This window comes from Ranitomeya imitator, chromosome 1, assembly GCF_032444005.1.
Source record: "Ranitomeya imitator isolate aRanImi1 chromosome 1, aRanImi1.pri, whole genome shotgun sequence".
Classification (NCBI taxonomy): domain Eukaryota; kingdom Metazoa; phylum Chordata; class Amphibia; order Anura; family Dendrobatidae; genus Ranitomeya; species Ranitomeya imitator.
In genome coordinates, this window is record NC_091282.1 from 1,039,777,666 (window position 1) to 1,039,800,480 (window position 22,815).

Here is a 22,815-nt window from a genome sequence, read left to right on the forward strand (position 1 = left end):
GCTCCCAGGCTCCCAGGCTTTCTAGGAAAGTTCCCACGATCTATGAACAGCCAGCAGAGGGCTATATATAGACAGTATATGTTTGTTTTGCTTTTTAACACATGGATCCCTTGTATAGGCGTATGTCGGTTTGGCAAGCCTGCGATAAAAACACGCAGTACGGCTGCCATACGGATTACATACGGAGGATGCCATGCGCAAAAAACGGTGACACACCCTGCCTACGGAGGAGCTACGGACCACTATTTTCGGGACTTTTCAGCGTATTACGGCCGTAATATAAGGACCGTATTTGCATACGCTGAGTGTGACGCCGGCCTTACTGTGCATCTTGAAACAGCGACACCGCTAGTTTTCAGAGAATCCTGTTTTGAGCTGATGTTATTGTGGGTTTTTGTTTGCATCCCGAACAATTTTCCTAGCAGTTGTAGATGACATTTTTGTTTTCTACTTGACTGTGGTTTTGTTTTTACAAAGCCCCTGATTTTCCATTTGTTAATCAGTTTGAACGCTGTTGACAGGCATTATCAATTCCTTGGATATCTTTTTGTATCACGTTCCTGTTTTATACAGTTCAACTACTTTTTCCCGTAGATCTGTTGACAATTCTTTTGCTTTCCCCATGACTCACAATCCAGAAAAGTCAGTGGCTGGATGAATGATGCAAGAGTCTGTCTGAATCCCAGAATCTCATTCAGCTGTTATGCACACACACTGATTACAAGCAAACAGGTCACAGGTGAGGATGTTATCTTTAGTAGCCATTCAAACCCATTTGTGTCAACTCCTGTGCATGTTTATCAGGCCAAAATCACCAGGGTATGTGATCTTTTGATCAGGGTCATTTGGATGTTTTGGGTTGTCATGATTTAAAAAGAGAAAGCACAGTAGTTTTACACTAAATGGCTTCACACAACCACTGACCATGAGTGTAGAAAAAGTTTTGGTGTTATCATTCAAAATCTCTGAAAAAAGGCCAAGAAAGCAAAAATTCTGCCAGGGTATGTAAAATTTTGAGGTCCCTGTAAAATCACTACACACTGTCATCCATGTGCAGTCTGTGAATTATTTATTTTTAATATTTTAGTGGATATGAGAAACTTGCCAATTTATGAATTTATTTTTTAATATGAGAAAATCACTGATGTCTGAATGAGACCTAAAATTAATATTTTTATAGAAATGTTTTTAGATTATATAATCCATAACACCTCCCAGAAATGTTCAAAAATAGTATTCTTTCCAACATTTTTACAAATTTATTTTTGATGAGAAACTAAAAGAACTTTTTCATTATTCAGACCATTTACATAAATTTCGTAACTCATTTAAGTCCAAAGTGATATAATGTCTTATGTTTAGTCCAGGGCTTTGGGGGTGCATGACTAATCTCTGTGGTGGTCTTTAACCCCTTTCTGACCCCGGATGGGATAGTACGTCTGAGGTCAGATCCCCTGCTTTGATGTGGCTCCGGCGGTGAGCCCGCATCAAAGCCGGGACATTCAGCTGTTTTAAACAGCTGACATGTGCCCGCAATAGCGGCGGGTGGAATCGCGATTCACCCGCTGTTATAAACTAGTTAAATACTGCTGACAGCAGCATTTAACTACAGCTTCCGGCCACCGAGCCGGAAATGAGCTCATCGCTGATCCCCGTCAAATGAACGGGGGTCAGTGATGCGTCGGCATAACAACCAGAGGTCTCCTTGAGACCTCTATGGTTGTTGATGCCGGATTGCTATGAGCGCCACCCTGTGGTCGGCGCTCATAGCAAACAGGAATTCAGCTACATAGGAGCGATCTGAGCTTTGCTCCTATGTAGCTGAGCCAATTCGAGTTGTGCTAGCTTCTAGCCTCCCATGGAGGCTATTGAAGCATGGCAAAAATTAAAAAAAGGGTTTTAAAAAAATACTTAAAAAATAAACAAACATTTAAATCACCCCCCTTTCGCTCCATTCAAAATAAAACAATTTTAAAAAAATCAAATATACATATATTTGATATCGCCGTGTTCAGAATCACCTGATCAATAAAAAAAAAGGATTAACCTGATTGCTAAACGGTGTAGCGAGAAAAAAAAATTGAAATGCCAGAATTTTTTTGTTTTAGACACCGCAACATTGCATTAAAATGCAATAACGGGTGGCCAAAAGAACGTATCTACATCAAAATGGTATTATTAAAAACATCAGCTCGGCGCGCAGAAAATAAGCCCTCACCTGACCCAGATCACAAAAAATGGAGACGCTACGGTTATCGGAAAGTGGCACAATTTTTTTTTACCAAAGTTTGGAAATTTTTTTCACCACTTGGATAAAAAATAACTTAGACATGTTTGGTGTCTATGAACTCGTAATGACCTGGATAATCAAAATTGCAGGTCAGTTTTAGCATTCAGTGAACCCAGCAAAAAAGCCAGACAAAAAAACAAGTGTGGGATTGCACCTTTTTTGCAATTTCACCGCACTTGGAATTTTTTCCCGTTTTCTAGTACATGACATGCTAAAACCAATGATTTCGTTCAAAAGTACAGCTCGTCCCGCAAAAAATAAGCCCTCACATGGCCATATTGACAGAAAAATAAAAAAGTTATGGCTCTGGGAAGGAGGGGAGCAAAAAGCGAAAACGAAAAACGAAAATACCCCGAGTCATGAAGGGGTTAAAATCCTGTCATGTGCCAGTGATGCAAAGAAAAGGGGTGACATCATGCTCATACCAGATCATGTGTGAAGGTTACTTGAGTAAGTTTGCATGTAGGTACGTACAGTAAACACTACACACATATATTTATATCCCAAGGTCAGCGAAGAAATTGCAGCACCCTCCTAATTTAAATGTATCTGTATGACAGTGGGTAGGACATGAGGAATATAGTCCCTATAATGACAAGGTGTCAGCACACTCTTAATGCATAAGATTGACACCACTGTAGCAGAAAACATGTACATTGCAAAAAGTCCAGTAAAGACATGATTCGTACATAAAACATAATAAATATAGAGACCCCATACATGCAGGAATGGACTTGAAATGCTTCCCCCTTATTAAGAAGTTGTATGGATTAACCAATGTAAAAGCAGCCAACAGAGCTATAGATGACAAACAGGACTATAGTCTATTGTACAGCTGATAAATTCTAACTTTATGGGTCATATCTGCAGTCATATTTTAAGGGATGATTTTAAAATATACAGTGTGTGTGTGTGTGTATATACAGTATATATATACACTTTATATACATCTACTATATAAAGCTGAATGTGTGTATGTGTGTATGTGTGTATGTATGTCCTGGATTGGCATCTGCACCGTCGCAGCTACAGCCACAAAATTTTGCACAGTCACACGTCTGGACCCCGAGAGCGTCATAGGCTATATTGTGAGATGAAATTTTAACCCCGCGCGTTCCAATTCACCAAACAATTTTGCCCCTATCTACATAATGGGGAAAAGTGAAAGGAAAAGTGTTGGAGGCGTCGAAGCTACAGCCACAAAATTTTGCACAGTCACACGTCTGGCCCCCGAGAGCATCATAGGCTATGTTGTGAGGCGAAATTTTAACCCCGCGCGTTCCAATTCACCAAACAATTTTGCCCTTATCTACATAATGGGGAAAAAAGTGAAAGGAAAAGTGTTGGAGGCGTCGAAGCTACAGCCACAAAATTTTGCACAGTCACACGTCTGGACCCCGAGAGCGTCATAGGCTATGTTGTGAGGCAAAATTTTAACCCCGCGCGTTCCAATTCACTAAACAATTTTGCCCCTATCTACATAATGGGGAAAAAAGTGAAAGGAAAAGTGTTGGAGGCGTCGAAACTACAGCCGCCAAATCTTGCACAGTCACACGTCTGGACCCCGAGAACGTCATAGGCTATGTTGTGAGGTGAAATTTTAACCCCGCGCTTTCCAATTCACCAAACAATTTTGCCCCTATCTACATAATGGGGAAAAAAGTGAAAGGAAAAGTGTTGGAGGCGTCGCAGCTACAGCCACAAAATTTTGCACAGTCACACGTCTGGCCCCCGAGAGCATCATAGGCTATGTTGTGAGGCGAAATTTTAACCCCACGCGTTCCAATTCACCAAACAATTTTGCCCCTATCTACATAATGAGAAAAAATGAAAGGAAAAGTGTAGGAGGCAAATTGACAGCTGCCAGATGTGAACAAGGGGGACGTAAAGAGTGAGAGCGATGGCGCCAAAGAGTATATACCGTACAGTTGCTAAGGTGGGGCCCCAACATGGGATACTCACCACACACGGGGATATGAACACACACACAAAATGCGCCACACACTACCACGTGCTTGAACACATATCACCCTCAGCACACATTTCACCACACATACGCCAACCTCGCCACATAAAAGTCGAAACACAAAAGTCGCCGCTCAAAACTCGCAACGCGCAGAACTCGCCACATGCAAAAACTAGGCTCTTGCAAAACTCGCCACAAGTGCAAAACTCACCTCATGGAAAACTCGCCACATGCAAAACTTGCACACGCGGAAAAATTGCCACATGCACAAAAGTTGCAACACATGCAAAATTTGCCTCACACGAAACTTGCACATACTCAAAAGGCACCACACAAAACTCGCCACGCGCAAAACTCGCCATGCGCAAAACTTGCTGCACACAAGTTGCTACACTAACCTGTCACATGCAACTCGACACACAAAAAGTTGCTACACGCATGTTGCCACATAAAACTCATCTCACAAAAGTCGCTACATGCATGTCGCCACACGCAACTCAACACACACAACTTGACAAACGAAACTCGCCCTAAAACACACACAAGTCTGGTCTTATCCTTCAAAAATAAAAATCTGATTAATAAGCAGACAAACTACAACAAATGTACCATATAGGAAATACGGCAGCTGTCAGTCACATGACCTGTCTATTATGTGTACGTGTGAGCTAATATATACTGCCAGGGGGAGGGCTTCCTGTTGGCTGGGGTTTATCAGGCTGCCAATTTAGCTTACAAATACTGAGGTAAAAATACTGAGCAAATAACGTGTGAACGAGGTCTAATACAGGAGGAGATGACACACAGGTATATACTATATACAGGGGAGATGACACATAGATATATACTATATACAGGAGAGATGACACACAGGTATATACTATATAGAGGAGGAGATGACATACAGGTACATATATATACAGGAGGAGATGACACACAGGTATATACTATATACAGGAGCAGATGACCTACAGGTATATACTATATATAGGAGGAGATGACATACAGGTATATGCTATATATAGAAGATGACATGCAGGTATATACTATATACAGGAGGAGATGACACACAGATATATACTATATACAGGGGAGATGACACACAGGTATATACTATATACAGGAGGAGATGACATACAGGTATATACTATATATAGAAGGAGATGACATTCAGGTATATACTATATATAGGGGAGATGACACACAGCAGGTATATAATATATACAGGGGAGATGACATACAGGTATATACTATATACAGGAGATGACATACAGATGTATACTATATATAAGGGAGATGACAAACATGTATATACTGAGGTGATGAGGTGAAAATGAGAGGTGTGAGGTGAAAATGAAAAGGTGTGAGTGCAAAATGAGAGGAGTGAGGAAAAATAGTGGAGTGATCAGAAAATGACAGATGTGAGGTTGAAATGACAAGTGTTAGGGGGGAATGAGAGGAGTGAGGGAGAAAATGAGAGATGTGAGGGGGAAAATGAAAGATGTGATTGGGAAAATGAGAGGCGTGATGGGAAAATAAGAGAAGTGAGGTGCTATAACTAACCACAGATATTTACTATGCCCAGGCAACGCCGGGCTCTTCAGCTAGTCACTGTATAATGATCAAACAAAACAAAAAAATCTTCAGTGTCAGCATCAGCCCACCACCAGGAAAGGAGATGACCAGACTAGGGCACACTAAAAGAAAAATCCCTCCAGAGGAGAGCGGCCCTCCGTGCGCCCAGTCTCCCATACTCTAGAGAGCGCACCTTCACCAGGTCACCAAGTATGGTCCTAAACACATCTTCCACTGGGAGGATTTTTCGTTGCGTCGATACTAAGCACCTTGCGTTCCACGTGTGATACCTAACCACTGCGCTAACTAGAAATAAGGTGCAGCGGTCCTGACCACCAAGGTCTCCGAATGCTCCATAGGCCCATTCCGCATAGGAGAGACCGGCCAGCCGAGACCAGCCAATGAAAGCGCCCACCCTGTTGTACACCTCTGTGCTGAAGGGACAATGAAGCAGGAAGTGGTCCATGCTTTCCAGCAAGGTACCACAATGCTCCCGAGGACAATTCCTGTCCTCAGAGCTCCTACACTTCAGATTGTCCCTCACACACAGTTTCCCATGGAAGCAGCGCCAAGCCAAGTCCCAAAACTTCGAGTGGATCCTGATAGAATTCAAAAGATGCAAACCCACCCCAAGATCCCGACTTGGGCAGTCCCTGAGCACCAGAGGCCTCTGGAAATGGGTCAACAGAACCCTATTGTCAAGGACTTTCCTTGGCAGAGTCCTGATCTCCCACATTCCCAGACCCCACCGACGAATTACCCTCAGAACCAAGATAGCGTAAGCCGGAAGATGTCCATGCAGTGTGCGAAGATCCTTCACTTGCCCTCCTGTCTCCCATTCCTGGAAGAAAGGCTGAAACCATCCCCTACAGGAGAATACCCACGGAGGAGCCCTCTCTTTCCAGAGGTTTGTGATATTGATCTTAATGAAGGTATCCACAAGGAATACCACAGGGTTGACCATACCCAACCCTCCTAGTATACATATATATATAAAAAAAAGTTTTTGGCAAAGCCAGCTTACTGCTTTGAAGAAACAGGAAAACATCCAACCTGTGGTTACAGTTCGCATGGAAAACGGATTCTGACAAATCCACACATGTAAAGAAAAAACATTTTGTTTCTCCAGCGATCAGTCCAATGGTACTTATGGATGACATGTTTCGACACCACACCTGGAGGAAGACACGTGGTGTCGAAACATGTCGTCCATAAGGGATTGAATGTATGCAATATTATAACTGAAGAAATCTGGAACTTTTTAATGGTATATTTTACTCTACCATTGGACTGATCGCTGGAGAAGCAAAAAGTTTCTTATATACATATATATATGTAGCTGAATTCGGTAATGGCGCATTTTACAAAAAACTATACTAACCCCTATAAAATGTAAGCTCATAGAGAGAAGTAATATTGCAAAAATGCCCAGAAAAAATTGAATCTACAAAACAGCTCAATCATATCACAGTACAAATGTCATAGCAGCACCTTAAATAGCACATGATGGATAGCATACATCAATTGTAAACAATAATAAAAGGGGTAAAGAAAGACAAATCAATGTGTTAGCAAAGTGTGAATAAATAGTAAGGTGCTGAACTGCATAAGACAGATGATAAAGCATATAAGCACAATGTGCTAACAAAAAAAGGATAAAGTGCATGAGCAAAGGGCATAATTAAATATCAGACAAACATTTTTTACCTAAAAAGTAAACGTGCTGCCAGGTCCCCTACGCTCGTTTTGGCGCTTGCTAACTTTGCTGCTACAATTAACATCATACTAAGATAAACCCTTTCTTTAATTGGTAAAATTGCAAACATGCAACAATTTACTTCTAATTAAAAATCCCATTGGTTTTCTAGAATGGAGAGATTTTTAATTGTACAGTTTATTATTCATTGCCTAGGTTTTTGACCATCTATGCAGTTCATTGGTGGTGGCCAATCTCCGGGGCCAGAAGTGCAGTGATTACAGGCTCTTTTCTATAAAACTTGAAAGTGCTGCTCTTAAGCTGGACATATAGCTAGATATGGCCAACTTCAGTGCCCCTGCGCATCTCGGATTCTGTAGAGGCATAGCTAGCACTGCTTGCTGCATAGATAAACACTGTAGGAAAACAGAGCACACCAGACCATAGGGTATCATCCTTATCCACCAGGATGCTTGAGTGAAAAGACAATTCAGTTGTTTTTTTACTAAGATCTCATCTCCCGAGATCTTGGTGCCGAGATCTCCATTTGCGCATGCGCTTCCCCAGTAAACCATAAAAGTGCGGGGGCTCTGGGCTTTCACAAAATGTCAGCAGAGCCTCCGCACTACCGAACAGCCACAGTGCAGCAGCTCACATCTGAACACCCCCTCATCCCAGCCTGTGGCCTGCAGCAATCCTCCACTCTTGCCTTCTCCAGCAACGACCCTGGGACCCCGTTTCACCGCAGCTACCACCCCCAGTAAGCAATAACATGCAAGGATTATAAGAAGCACCACCATTTTTTTAAAACGTTTCTTTTCCTTTTTTTCTCCTCAAAATTTGGGGTGCGTCTTAAAATCCGGTGCATCTTATAATCTGCAAAATGCGGTTATATAAGTTGGTTGCATTTCCAACTTTGTTTAAATTTTTGTATCAATTTTATTATATTATTCTGACTGATAAGTAAAGATTTGTTGACCTTCTTGTAGCTGTCACATTCTTGTAAAACTAAATTATTTTCTTTCCCAGGTTTTATGACTTGTTGTGCTGTTGCTGACGTGAAGAGGTCTTCTTTCCCAAGGAATGCCCTTTTATATTCAGCTGTCTGCTGGACACTTGTTTAATGAATAATTATGTTAGGGCTAGCGGAACGCACCAAATAATAAGACAGATAGAGTATGGTGCGTTCGCAGCCCGGGGTCCACCGTGCAGAGATGGAACCTGCTGCCAAATAATGACGGACTATGTGGCGGTACTCATAAGTATACACACGTGGGTTAAACTTCACCCAGCGTGAAGGAAGCGATCCTGTTGCGTCACAGCAACGAGCAAGTAGTCAGCGAACTCAACCCCAACTAGGATTGAAGTCCGATTAGACCCTTGCTGGCACAACACCGCAACTGGGTGTGTAAGGAAGCTAAATAACAATATTAAGGCACAAGAGTGCATGTGGTGCCGCACTGACGAACGCCACTAACCACCCAGGCTTGGGTAAGGAAAGCACAGAGGAAGTGCACGGCGCCGTACTGGCGGTCACAGCAACTGGACGCTGTAATGTGTGATTCGTGCTGTAGGATAAGTCGGGCGCTAGATAGCAACCATACACCTTCCGCGAACAGACATTCAGTAGGGAAGGGGTATCCAAGGACGACTTGCACTCACAACAAACACACGTATGCAAATGTACACTAGCTCATGGCCGTGCGGTCATGCGCAGTTTATATAGTTGCAGCACAGGAAGTGGCCACAGAAACTTTGCCCTTCCAAGACCTGCCAAGAGGACCAATGGAATGTGCTGCAGAGCCTGAGCACATGACCCTCGATCTCCAACGGGAGATCTTGCCCTGGGCATGCTCAGTGTGTGCAGACAAGGACTTAGTCCCAGAGAAGTCCGCTCGCTGCTGACCAGCACTGGCTTTAATGGCAGAAGCTGAAGAAGCAGCAGTAACTCTCTGTACAGAGTGAGACTGAGCAAGACGCTGGGACCGACGTCCCTGCTGAGCAGACTCCACTGCGGCTGGATAAGAATGGGAGACCGCAGCGGAGATGGCTCGAGATTCCCCCTGTGCAGAAGCGGGAACTCGAGACCTAACAATTAGATCGTGGTTGAATTTTTTAGTCTAAATTTTAACTTTGCTCCTAAGACTTTCAATAAAGTGTACCCATTTTTGCAACAAGGTCTTGAATACATTTGTTAGGAAAATTACTTTTTTGGTTGTGTAAAAACAATTCTTGTTTGCGATCGATGACCCAGATTTGTGGAAGTATTTTGTAGTATGTTGTAGAAAATGTTCATTCTGAAAAGAAACTAATGATATTCGGACAAATCTGTTGGGGTGTACTCACTTATGCCAAGTGCTGTACATCCATATAGTACATGCACTTAAAGTGTTAACTAAAAAATATATCTGCCTCTGTCATGCAAAATACTATAATCTTCCCTGATACCTGTTATATATAATAAAATCCATGGATGTAATATCATTCACATCAAGCCATATCAGGGTTACCTGCATCACGGTTATCATGGCTAATATATCAAAAGTATACTGTCATTATCTTATGGCCTATCCTGGTATTTCTATCTGTTATAAGAAATCACTTCAGGTATTATTGTAAATGGTGAAGTCCCCAATGTGCCTGGCAGTATGCCCTCAGCATAGGTTTGGAGAGGTATATCTGAGAATGTAAAGCTGAATTCAAATGATCATTTAGTCCCATAGCTCAAGATGTCAAGGCGGCTGCCAGTTATATTAGGGACTTCATCATGACACAGACACTTACTTCCTCAGCTGCTCCGGGCTCAGTCTCTTCTGGGACTTTGGAGGCTATTTGTAGCAAAATGGCTCATTCATCACCTCATGAAATCAACTCAACCCCATTTCTAAACATCTGAGGAGAAAAGTAATTCCAGCAAAGAAAACCATAAATGACATATATTTTCCCTCTTCATTTGCAGGTTCTGGCCTCTGTCAAACATAAAATTGAACAATTTGCTTCTGTAGAGAAGAATTTCCCCACGTTACTGACTGAAGCTCAACAATACCTGCTGGCTCGTGTGAACATAAGCCAGGGATCAACAGATATGGTAACCAAAGGTATGTGGCATGACCGCTTGTTCACTCAAAATGGTTGGAAATCTGTATATGTACAAGTAAGAATCTACAACACTATGTAAGGTGGAGGAACTATATATATAAAAAGTCCAAGGCCGCGACTCTTGTATTGTGCAGTGAATTTCTGTCTACTGGTAGAAATCTTGACTTACAGTCACAGAAATCTGATTCTAAAAATAATACGGTATATTTCTCACTTACATCATATGGCTGTAAATTGTCTAAGTTTGGAATTTATACCCCACTAGAAAATAAAGATTGTGTATAGAAAAATACATTGCAGCAAATGTTAGTTTGTTTATCATATTTAATGAAACCTTTTCTGTATAAGCGAGTGCAGATCACGATGTACATTTGCATGTAGGGAGGCAGCGATTTCTAGCGTAGAAGCTTTTTATTATTCCAGACACTGCTAGGTCGCAGTTATTGCTGTTGTTATTATTATGTCTTTTCGCTGTGCAGTGATTACCTTCTACAGTATCTTTCCTTCCCAGACTAGCTCCATATCTTTGACAAATGCCTGGTTTGCAGGTTATAGCCGTCTTGTAACTCTCTGCTAGTTCTCCACACTTCTTGAACTGCGAGACTCCTTGTGCCAGCAATGCATAAGCAATGAGAATATAAATTGCATGGTCCCACAGTATCAGACATGTCAGGAGGTCGAGAACTTTCTAACTTTTCTGCTTTTCAGTACAGCTCTACGCTACGCTGTAATCTGTGCCCATTTCATTAAATCCAAGAAGACTTTTACTTGCATTTATAAATATGTGTGGTATACATTTTTACAGTTTAGATTTACAAGAAGTTGTCCAGCAGCACAAAAATATACGTACAATGGTATATTATTAGTGGCCTGATTTTGGGGCACTGCACATATGAAAATGGTACAAGCATGTTTTCAGTGCATAACCACAATATAGCGGAATGCATAATAAGGAAAAGAAACCTGAATAAAATGAGTGATAGATGGGTAAAGAGGACCCAGAAGGTTCACACCCACCGAGGAAGGCATGGCATGAATAAGAACCACACACAATTGCCGGTTTCAAACGCATAGGTTTTTGCTACAATTTCCGAGATACCCTGTGTTGTTTCTGTGATTTTACAGTAGTTTGGATGTTTCAGTAAAAACTTTTGTTCTTATTCACATTGGAAACCAAGTGTTGGATTTTCACTAACTTTCCATGTATGTAATATGACATGGATTTAATTTTTAGTTTTTTATTGCTGTAGACTTTTTTGCCAAGTGATAGGGAGTGCAACCATATTGGTTGGGCATAAGACAAACTATTTGTGGCATACGGCATTTTTAGCCAATTAGATTTTCGAAATACAATCATATATTAGCGGCAATACTGTAGACCTGTCTGCATGGGGACTTGGCCTGTAGTGGCTTCAATATGAATATTAGTTGAATGAATTGTCAGTTTCTGAAAGTATTGAAGAAACAATCCACAACTTATGCTGCTGGCTTTGCTGTAAATGCTATTTATCACTTCACTTTTGTGTACATTTAGTAGTGGTCTCTTTTGGATAATAAGACTGATTTTACGCACTGCGTTTTCTTGCAGTCGTGGTAAAACCACAATGTTTTTGTAGACAAATTTTTTAATATCATGGCAAAAAATGTTGTGGTTTTTCCACGACAGCAGCAAAAAAACAAACTGCAGACGCAACGAGCCAACACGGCCCTATAGTAACAGACAAATTTTATGATGGATTGTAAGAAAGGGATTAAGTTGAGATGACAGGTGTAAAAATACACCACAGATTGGATTGTCTATTGCTAAACATCTGTTTAAGGATAACAGTTGTAACTTAATTTATTTGTCATTTTAATTAGTGATGAGCGAATATATTCGTTACTCGAGATTTCCCGAGCATGCTCGGTGGTCCGCCGAGTATTTTTTATTGCTCAGAGATTTAGTTTTCATCGCCGCAGCTGAATGATTTACATCTCTTAGCCAGCATAAGTACATGTGGGGGTTGCCTGGTTGCTAGGGAATCTCCACATGTAATCAAGCTGGCTAATAGCTGTAAATCATTCAGCTGCTGGGATGAAAACTAAATCTCCGAGCACTAAAAACTACTCGGAGGACACCTGAGCGTGCTCAAGAAATCTTGAGTAACGAGTATATTAGCTCATTACTAATTTTAATAGTTAATGTATTTAACAATGTGTTTTTTTTTTTTTTTACAGATAATATACCGGGGACTGGTGATAAGGAAATGACTTCTGGAGAACATTCACATCCTGGAGTACAGAGAAATAAGCTAGCGCCCCCTCTTTCTGCAGTCTCTACTCGTACTAGGAATGCTTTGCTTGCAGCTGCCATATTTCCAGAATTTTTAAAAGAACTTGCAGCTCTGGCCCAACAACATTCTGTATTATATTATGTTATGGGAGACTATTTCTAGCACTTTAGTATTCTGTGTAGATTTTGAGCATCTTTTACAGTTTTTATGTTCCTTTGTTTTAAATGAAGATGATCTATTTTCTTAGTTATTATGGTATTGTGATAAATTCCTGTACCATATATACTTTTTACTACTTCCTGTAATACTTGATAGAAAATGGGCTTTTTTGGTCCTGGTTACTGGGGTGGTTGTTTTTACTGTGTAGTTTTAATAGTCATAGTTACGAATACTGTAATGGTTTGTGCCTCTTTTTCTTTTTTTTTTTAACCATTTACGTTTTGCTCACATACAAGTTGTGATTTCCTTTTATACTGGAAGGTGCAATGCTCCTCTAGATTTTTGGGTTCCACCATGGTATTCACCATTTATTAGGAAATATAGCTCTGTAAAAGCTAGCTCTATCTTTAACCATCAATAAGAATGGGGCAGATTAGACATAATGGTACTTGCAATCATTTAGATGAATTCCATTAATAGGAGAAGAGCTAGAGTCCACAAGAAAAGGGCCGGTCTCATAGAACAGCTCTGTGTTCTGGCTCATACAGGGGGTCCAGAGCAGGTAGTCTTCTCCACTATATCTATATATCCCTATTAGGACAAGTAGAAAGGGGATGTATATCTTATGGAAAATTTTGACAAAAATGTAGGTCGTTTTGCAATCTTATAAAATATGTACTTACAGCACAAAACATAATATATTACAATATGTAAAAATTTGGTCTAATAATCATGAGTGATTTCTAGCAGAGATAGTTATGAATCTAGATTTGTACATGTACTTTATTAGACCAGCAAAATTTCTTGAGAATTATAGAAGCCCCCTCCCCCATAAGAAAGCCATTTTATACTACTGTACAGAGAGTTTATTCCAAGTCAAGGCAGTTTGTAAACCAAATGTTTCCTTAATACTTTAATTGCTTGGATAACTTTTGCACTATATTGAGAATGAATACGCATGTAAGGATCAGAAATTCTAATATATCTTAGGGACATTGCATTTACAATCAATAATGTACTGCAAAGTGGTTATAGTAAGACAAGTATATTTTATTCAAACCATCCAAAATTTGCTTTAAAGTTTTGAGAAGAATGTAGAATGAGGAGGTCCCTATAGTAATTACAAGAAATGTTTATTTTTACATTTCCTATTTGTTAAAGTGGTTGCTTGGTTACAGGAAGTTATCACTTATCTATAAGATAGATGATCATTTTCTGATCGGTGGGTGTCCCATAGTAGTAGATAATTAAACTTTTAACTCTGTTAATAGATAGTGTGAAAGGTCGAATGCCCAACCTCCTCTTTCTTCAGTCCCTGCCGGAAAATGACGGGCACAGTGCTTTGCAGCCCCATGGGTAATATATAGAGCACATGTAGCAGATGACCACTGCCAGTCCATTCTTACAAGAATAAAACTTCACGTTCTGCCGATCAGTGCTGGTCCCAGTGGTGGAACACCCTCCAATCAGCAAGTTATAACCTATAACTTAATTTAACTAGACAATCTCTTGAATGTGTGGACACCGAGCTTGAGGATTTATAGCTTTCTGTGGTTTGATTACATTATGTGATGCAATACCTTTACGTTTTTCTAGATAAAAATATCACGTAACATACTGCTGGCTAGGGGAGTAAAGTGTCAATACGGGAGTCTGAGAAGTTCATAGCCAGTTGATGGAAATGAAGGGAAATTGTGGCAGATTCACAGCGGTAGTAGGAAGTTTAAGAGCATACCTGTCATTTCAAGTATAATGGTCAGAATAGGTGTTATTCTTCATGTATACACATGAAGAATAACACCAATTCTGACCATTATATGACCTAAATACTGGATTTTGACAAGATTTCACCTCAGTAGGTTCTATGTCTAATTTTTAGTTCTTTTTGAGATAATGGGTGGAGACAATATTCTATGAAGTCTCCCATAAACTGTAAAACCTGATAAATGGATTCCTGCTCTTATTTCTTAATATAGCACACACTAAAAAAGCAACATAGAGAAACTTTAGAAAATTATACAGTACAATTTAGCTGTATGGCTGTGAATCCAGCACTGGCGTGAGGTAATTTACTTATCAGAAAAACTTCAGCATGGCTATATCTCTTCGCCTGTCAATAACTCACTCTGCTCTACCCACCTCCCCTCAACCAAAGACGTTAATTTACAGATAACTTGCTGATCACTGGGGGGCTAATCACTGGGATAACAGATCTACCTCAGAGCACTGTACTTCGCTTTTTCAGCAATAACAAACAATTAACGTATGGGAATTATTGTAGCAAAGATTATGTGGGCCTATGCTCCATATAAGAAGTAGCTATTGTAGTGCTAATTTAAACCACTGGGGGCCCCATCAGTTTGACCCCCTGTCATTAGCAAGTTATCCCTCATCCTATGGCTAGGGAGTATAGGGCAATTTTGGGAAGCTCAGTAATAATGAATCACAGTACCAGCAAGCCAATTTGTTTTGACCAATACAGACTCGAGCTATTTTAAAGAAAGGATGATGATTGATGAGTTTAGTAAATAGGGTGAAAAGTGGCTTATAATTGTAGAAACAAAGCACAATTTTCTGATTAACATATAGTACAAAGTTTCATATTATTGTTTTTTTATATTGATTCATTCAAAGTTTTTTGAAACAATAGTGACCATTTTAGTATGCACTGTTGTTTTGGTAACATTTTTATCTACAACTTAAGGGTCACTTTCAGCCAGAGCTCAGCATCTCTCCATTTTTAACATGCTGCTCTCAGGTAAGGGACCTGACATCCTATATTTTATACTAATTGCAAAAGTTTTACTAGCGGAGTAGCATGGACATATCTCTCACACTGGATAGTGGATTTTCTGACCAAAAATAAACTCATAAATGGTTGCCATATACAGTGCCAGTAAAAAGTTTCTACACACTTGTTCATGTAATAATGTCACTTACTCATTTTGGAATGCATACATTCTAGATTCATAATAAAGGCAGCAAAAAGAAGACAACAAGGTGTAAAGATGCGTGAAACAAATCACATTATATGTTATATCTTACAGTAGCTTTCTCAAACTACTCTTTTTTTTACTCTACTGACACTTTAAAACCACTTGGTATTCTCTCAGATAGCTTCATCAGGACATCATCTGGAATGGCTTTCCAACAGTCTTGAAGGAGTTCCCAGAGGTGCTGAGCACTTGCTGGCTGCCTTGCCTTCACTCCCAGGTTGAACTCACCCCAAACTATCTCAATTGGATTAAGATTAAGTGTTTGTGGAGGACATGTTATGTGATCCAGCACTTCATCCCTATCTCTATTGGTCACATATCCCTTACATAGCCTGGAAGTGCGTTTTGGGTCATTGTCCTTTTGCAAAACAAATGATAGTCCCACTAGCGGAAAACTAGTTGGGATGACATGCTGTTTAATAATGTTGTAGTAATGCTGATTAATCGTGCTTTGAATTTGGGCTAAATCACCAATAGTGTTGCCAGCAAAGCATCCCCATACCAACACCCCACCTTTACACCCCATGCTTCATAGTGGCCAGCTCACATGTAGAAACCATCTGCTCGCCTTTTCTACCTCTCACAAATACATTATTGTTGGTACTAAAAATCTAAAATTTTGACTCATTGGACCAAAGTATAGATTTCTACTGATTTAATATCTAGTTCATGTGTGGATTAGCCCAAACTAGTCTCTCATTATTTACGGTCCTCAGTAGTATAGTTGTATGTTTAGCACTACATAAAACTGTGCACCAACACTGCCTCAGCAAAACACATCTGATGGACATAAACACTATCTAAAGGCTGGTGATTCCACAAAAGAACTCTTGACCAGGCATACCTGTTAACTGTAAGCCATTCAAGGTGACTGCATGATGAAGCTGCTTGAGAGAATGCCAAAGGGGTGTAAAGCTGGCAACAAAGTAAAAGGGAATACATTGGGGAATCTATGGTCTACCTCTCAGTCTGTTTTGTTTCACATGTTTCTTTGCCCCTTGTTTCCATATACAGTGGCGCCCAAAAGTTTTTCTTTTTTTTTTTTTTTCTTTTTAACTCCTCTGTGACCTTAGACGTACTATCCTGTCGAGGTGCCCTGGGCTTATCTGACCCTGGACGGGATAGTACGTCATAGCCGATCGGCCGCGCTCACGGGGGGAGCGCGGCCGATCGCGGCCGGGTGTCAGCTGCTTATCGCAGCTGACATCCGGCACTATGTGCCAGGAGCGGTCACGGACCGCCCCCGGCACATTAACCCCTGGCACACCGCGATCAAAGATGATCGCGATGTGCCGGCGGTGCAGGGAAGCACCGCGCAGGGAGGGGGCTCCCTGCGGGCTTCCCTGAGCCCCCCGCAGCAACGCGATGTGATCGCGTTGCTGCGAGGGTCTCCTCACCTCCCTCCCTGCTCGAGCCCCGGATCCAAGATGGCCGCGGATCCGGGTCCTGCAGGGAGGGAGGTGGCTTCACAGAGCCTGCTTAGAGCAGGCACTGTGAAGGCTGCAGCGCTGCATGTCAGATCAGTGATCTGACAGAGTGCTGTGCAAACTGTCAGATCACTGATCTGTGATGTCCCCCCCTGGGACAAAGTAAAAAAGTAAAAAAAAAATTTTCCAAATGTGTAAAAAAAAAATAAAAAAAAATATTCCAAAATAATGAAAAAAAAAAAAATATTATTCCCATAAATACATTTCTTCATCTAAATAAAAAAAAAACCAATAAAAGTACACATATTTAGTATCGCCGCGTCCGTAACGACCCGACCTATAAAACTGTCCACTAGTTAACCCCTTCAGTAAACACCGTAAGAAAAAAAAAAAAAAAACGAGGCAAAAAACAACGCTTTATCATACCGCCGAACAAAAAGTGGAATAACACGCGATCAAAAGGACAGATATAAATAACCATGGTACCACTGAAAGCGTCATATTGTCCCGCAAAAAAAGAGCCGCCATACAGCATCATCAGCAAAAAAATAAAAAAAGTTATAGTCCTGAGAATAAAGCGATGCAAAAATAATTATTTTTTCTGTAAAATAGTTTTTATCGTATAAAAGCACCAAACCATAAAAAAATGATATAAATGAGGTATCGCTGTAATCGTACTGACCCGAAGAATAAAACTGATTTATCAATTTTACCAAACGCGGAACGGTATAAACGCCTCCCCCAATAGAAATTCATGAATAGCTGGCTTTTGGTCATTCTTCCTCACAAAAATCGGAATAAAAAGCGATAAAAAAATGTCACGTGCCCAAAAATGTTTTCAATAAAAACGTCAACTCGTCCCGCAAAAAACAAGACCTCACATGACTCTGTGGACCAAAATATGGAAAAATTATAGCTCTCAAAATGTGGTATTGCAAAAAATATTTTTTGCAATAAAAAGGGTCTTTCAGTGTGTGACGGCTGCCAATCATAAAAATCCGCTAAAAAACTCGCTATAAAAGTAAATCAAACCCCCCTTCATCACCCCCTTAGTTAGGGAAAAATAAAAAAAATGTATTTATTTCCATTTTCCCATTAGGGCTAGGGTTAGGGCTAGGGTTAGGGCTAGGGTTAGGGCTAGGGTTAGGGCTAGGGTTAGGGCTAGGGCTAGGGTTAGGGCTAGGGCTAGGGTTAGGGTTAGGGCTAGGGTTAGGGCTAGGGTTAGGGCTAGGGTTAGGGTTAGGGTTGGGGCTACAGTTAGGGTTGGGGCTAAAGTTAGGGTTAGGGTTTAGATTACATTTACAGTTGGGAATAGGGTTGGGATTAGGGTTAGGGGTGTGTCAGGGTTAGAGGTGTGGTTAGGGTTACCGTTGGAATTAGGGTTAGGGGTGTGTTTAGATTAGGGTTTCAGTTATAATTGGGGGGTTTCCACTGTTTCGGCACATCAGGGGCTCTCCAAACACGACATGGCGTCCGATCTCAATTCCAGCCAATTCTGCGTTGAAAAAGTAAAACAGTGCTCCTTCCCTTCCGAGCTCTCCTGTGTGCCCAAACAGGGGTTTACCCCAACATATGGGGTATCAGCGTACTCAGGACAAATTGGACAACAACTTTTGTGGACCAATTTCTCCTGTTACCCTTGGGAAAATACAAAACTGGGGGCTAAAAAATAATTTTTGTGGGAAAACAAAAAGATTTTTTATTTTCACGGCTCTGCGTTATAAACTGTAGTGAAACACTTGGGGGTTCAAAGTTCTCACAACACATCTAGATAAGCTCATTGAGGGGTCTAGTTTCCAATGTGGGGTCACTTGTGGGGGGTTTCTACTGTTTAGGTACATTAGGGGCTCTGCAAACGCAATGTGACGCCTGCAGACCAATCCATCTAAGTCTGCATTCCAAATGATGCTCCTTCCCTTCCGAGCCCTCCCATGCGCCCAAACGGTGGTTCCCCCCCACATATCGGGTATCAGCGTACTCAGGACAAATTGGACAACAACATTTAGGGTCCAATTTCTCCTGCTAACCTTGGAAAAATACAAAACTGGGGGCTAAAATATAATTTTTGTGGAAAAAAAAATATTTTTTATTTGCATGGCTCTGCGTTATAAACTGTAGTGAAATACTTGGGGGTTCAAAGCTCTCACAACACATCAAGATGAGTTCCTTAGGGGGTCTACTTTCCAAAATGGTGTCACTTGTGGCTGATATATATGATGGAATATAGGCTGAACTGGATGGACAAATGTCTTTTTTCGGCCTTACTAACTATGTTACTATGTTACTATGGTTTCTACTGTTTAGGTACATTAGGGGCTCTGCAAACGCAATGTGACGCCTGCAGACCATTCCATCTAAGTCTGCATTCCAAATGGCGCTCCTTCCCTTCCGAACCCTCCCATGCGCTCAAACGGTGGTTCCCCCCCACATATGGGGTATCAGCGTACTCAGGACAAATTGGACAACAACTTTTGGGGTCCAATTTCTCCTGTTACCCTAGGGAAAATACAAAACTGGGGGCTAAAAAATAATTTTTGTGGGAAAAAAATTTTGTTTTATTTTTATGGCTCTGCATTATAAACTTCTGTGAAGCCCTTGGTGGGTCAAAGTGCTCACCACACATCCAGATAAGTTCCTTAGGGGGTCTACTTTCCAAAATGGTGTCACTTGTGGGGGGTTTCAATGTTTAGGCACATCAGTGGCTCTCCAAACGCAACATGGCGTCCCATCTCAATTCCTGTCAATTTTGCATTGAAAAGTCAAACGGCGCTCCTTCCCTTCCGAGCTCTCCCATGCGCCCAAACAGTGGTTTACTGCCACATATGGGGTATCAGCGTACTCGGGACAAATTGGACAACAACTTTTGAGGTCCAATTTCTTCTCTTACCCTTGGAAAAATAAAAAATTGGGGGCAAAAATATAATTTTTGTGAAAAAATATGATTTTTTATTTTTACGGTTCTGCATTATAAACTTCTGTGAAGCACTTGGTGGGTCAAAGTGCTCACCACACCTCTAGATAAGTTCCTTAGGGGGTCTACTTTCCAAAATGGTGTCACTTGTGGGGGGTTTCAATGTTTAGGCACATCAGTGGCTCTCCAAACGCAACATGGCGTCCCATCTCAATTTCTGTCAATTTTGCATTGAAAAGTCAAACTGCGCTCCTTCCCTTCCGAGCTCTCCCATGCGCCCAAACAGTGGTTTACTGCCACATATGGGGTATCAGCGTACTCAGGACAAATTGGACAACAACTTTTGAGGTCCAATTTCTTCTCTTACCCTTGGAAAAATAAAAAATTGGGGGCAAAAATATAATTTTTGTGAAAAAATATGATTTTTTATTTTTACGGTTCTGCATTATAAACTTCTGTGAAGCACTTGGTGGGTCAAAGTGCTCACCACACATCCAGATAAGTTCCTTAGGGGGTCTACTTTCCAAAATGGTGTCACTTGTGGGGGGTTTCAATGTTTAGGCACATCAGTGGCTCTCCAAACGCAACATGGCGTCCCATCTCAATTCCTGTCAATTTTGCATTGAAAAGTCAAATAGCGCTCCTTCCCTTCCGAGCTCTCCCATGCGCCCAAACAGTGGTTTACTGCCACATATGGGGTATCATCGTACTCAGGACAAATTGGACAACAACTTTTTGGGTCCAATTTCTCCTGTTACCCTTGGTAAAATAAAACAAATTGGAGCTGAAGTAAATTTTTTGTGTAAAAAAGTTAAATGTTCATTTTTATTTAAACATTCCAAAAATTCCTATTAAACACCTGAAGGGTTAATAAACTTCTTGAATGTGGTTTTGAGCACCTTGAGGGGTGCAGTTTTTAGAATGGTGTCACACTTGGGCATTTTCTATCATATAGACCCCTCAAAATGACTTCAAATGAGACGTGGTCCCTAAAAAAAAATGGTGTTGTAAAAATGAGAAATTGCTGGTCAACTTTTAACCCTTATAACTCCCTAACAAAAAAAAAAATTGGTTCCAAAATTATGCTGATGTAAAGGAGACATGTGGGAAATGTTACTTATTAAGTATTTTGTGTGACATATCTCTGTGATTTAATTGCATAAAAATTCAAAGTTTGAAAATTGCAAAATTTTCAAAATTTTCGCCAAATTTCAGTTTTTTTCACAAATAAACGCAGGTACTATCAAAGAAATTTTACCACTATCATGAAGTACAATATGTCACGAGAAAACAATGTCAGAATCACCAGGATCCGTTGAAGCGTTTCGGAGTTATAACCTCATAAAGGGACAGTGGTCAGAATTGTAAAAATTGGCCTGGTCATTAACGTGCAAACCACCCTTGGGGGTAAAGGGGTTAAAGTGTGATTACTTCTGTCTGATTGTTGTGATGCGATTTTCCTGGTGATGAATTGAAAGTGTTTGAAGTTGTCATCATGCAATACCTTAATTTTAACCAAAATGCTTTTGAATATAGGTACGGTCATTTAATTAAAGCGAACTGCCAAAAGTTTTGCATATACTATTTATTGATCACAACATAGAGAGTAATTAATTGTTTACAATGCCGTAACTTAGTATTTTGTAGCATAACATCTTGCTTTAATTACTGTACCACACCGACAGGGCATTGAAATCACTAGGGTATTCAAGACCTCCAGAGGGATCTTGCTCCATTCCATTTAGAAACAATTAATCTTTATTGCAATGGGTATCGCCCTCAACTCGTCACCCTAACTCATACCAAAGGTGCTCTATGGGGTTTAAATCAGGTGACTGGCTTGGCCATTGCAACAGATGAACATTTTTCTTTGCTAACCAATTTTTGACTAAGTTGGTTGTGTGCTTAGGATCATTGGTCTTGCTGGAATTTCCAGCTCCTGCCTACTTTAGTTTTACCATGTGGCAGCATTACATTATCCAGTATATCCTTGTACATGGTAGCATATTTCCATCAATTCTATGTGGAGGGCCAATGGCACATGCAGAAAAGCAGCCCCCAACCATGACATTGCCACCACGTTTCACTGTAGGTGTTTGGTGGTACCTTACATCATTACATTTTTGAGATTGGGCGGTATATGTAGTGCTTGCCATCACTACCAAACAGATTAAACTTGGATTCATCTGACCACAACACCTTAGACCAATCTGTTTCTTTCCATTGACTGTGTTCTTTGGCAAACTCAAGTCGGACCTTCCGGTTCTTTGCAGAGATAAAAGGCTTCATGACTGGAACTTGTGCATTCAACCCTACTACTCTTAGCCATCGCATCACAGTTTGGTCACTCACTTTGACCCCATATTCTTCCTTCAATTTGTGCAAAATCTGTACATCACTTTTATGGATATCAAATACTGACT

General features: G+C 40.7%; 1 protein-coding gene across 1 annotated transcript in view; it reads left to right on the plus strand.

Moving 5' to 3' along the window:
- FHIP1A (FHF complex subunit HOOK interacting protein 1A) overlaps nt 1-18,512 on the plus strand; it is a 484,437-nt gene extending 465,925 nt beyond the window's left edge. The window contains exons 12-13 of the mRNA XM_069744063.1: nt 10,487-10,625; nt 12,844-18,512. Coding sequence (XP_069600164.1) covers nt 10,487-10,625; nt 12,844-13,061 — 357 coding nt within the window. The 3' untranslated portion in view covers nt 13,062-18,512. The remainder of the gene's footprint in view (nt 1-10,486; nt 10,626-12,843) is intronic.
- The last annotated feature ends 4,303 nt before the right edge of the window (nt 18,513-22,815 follow it).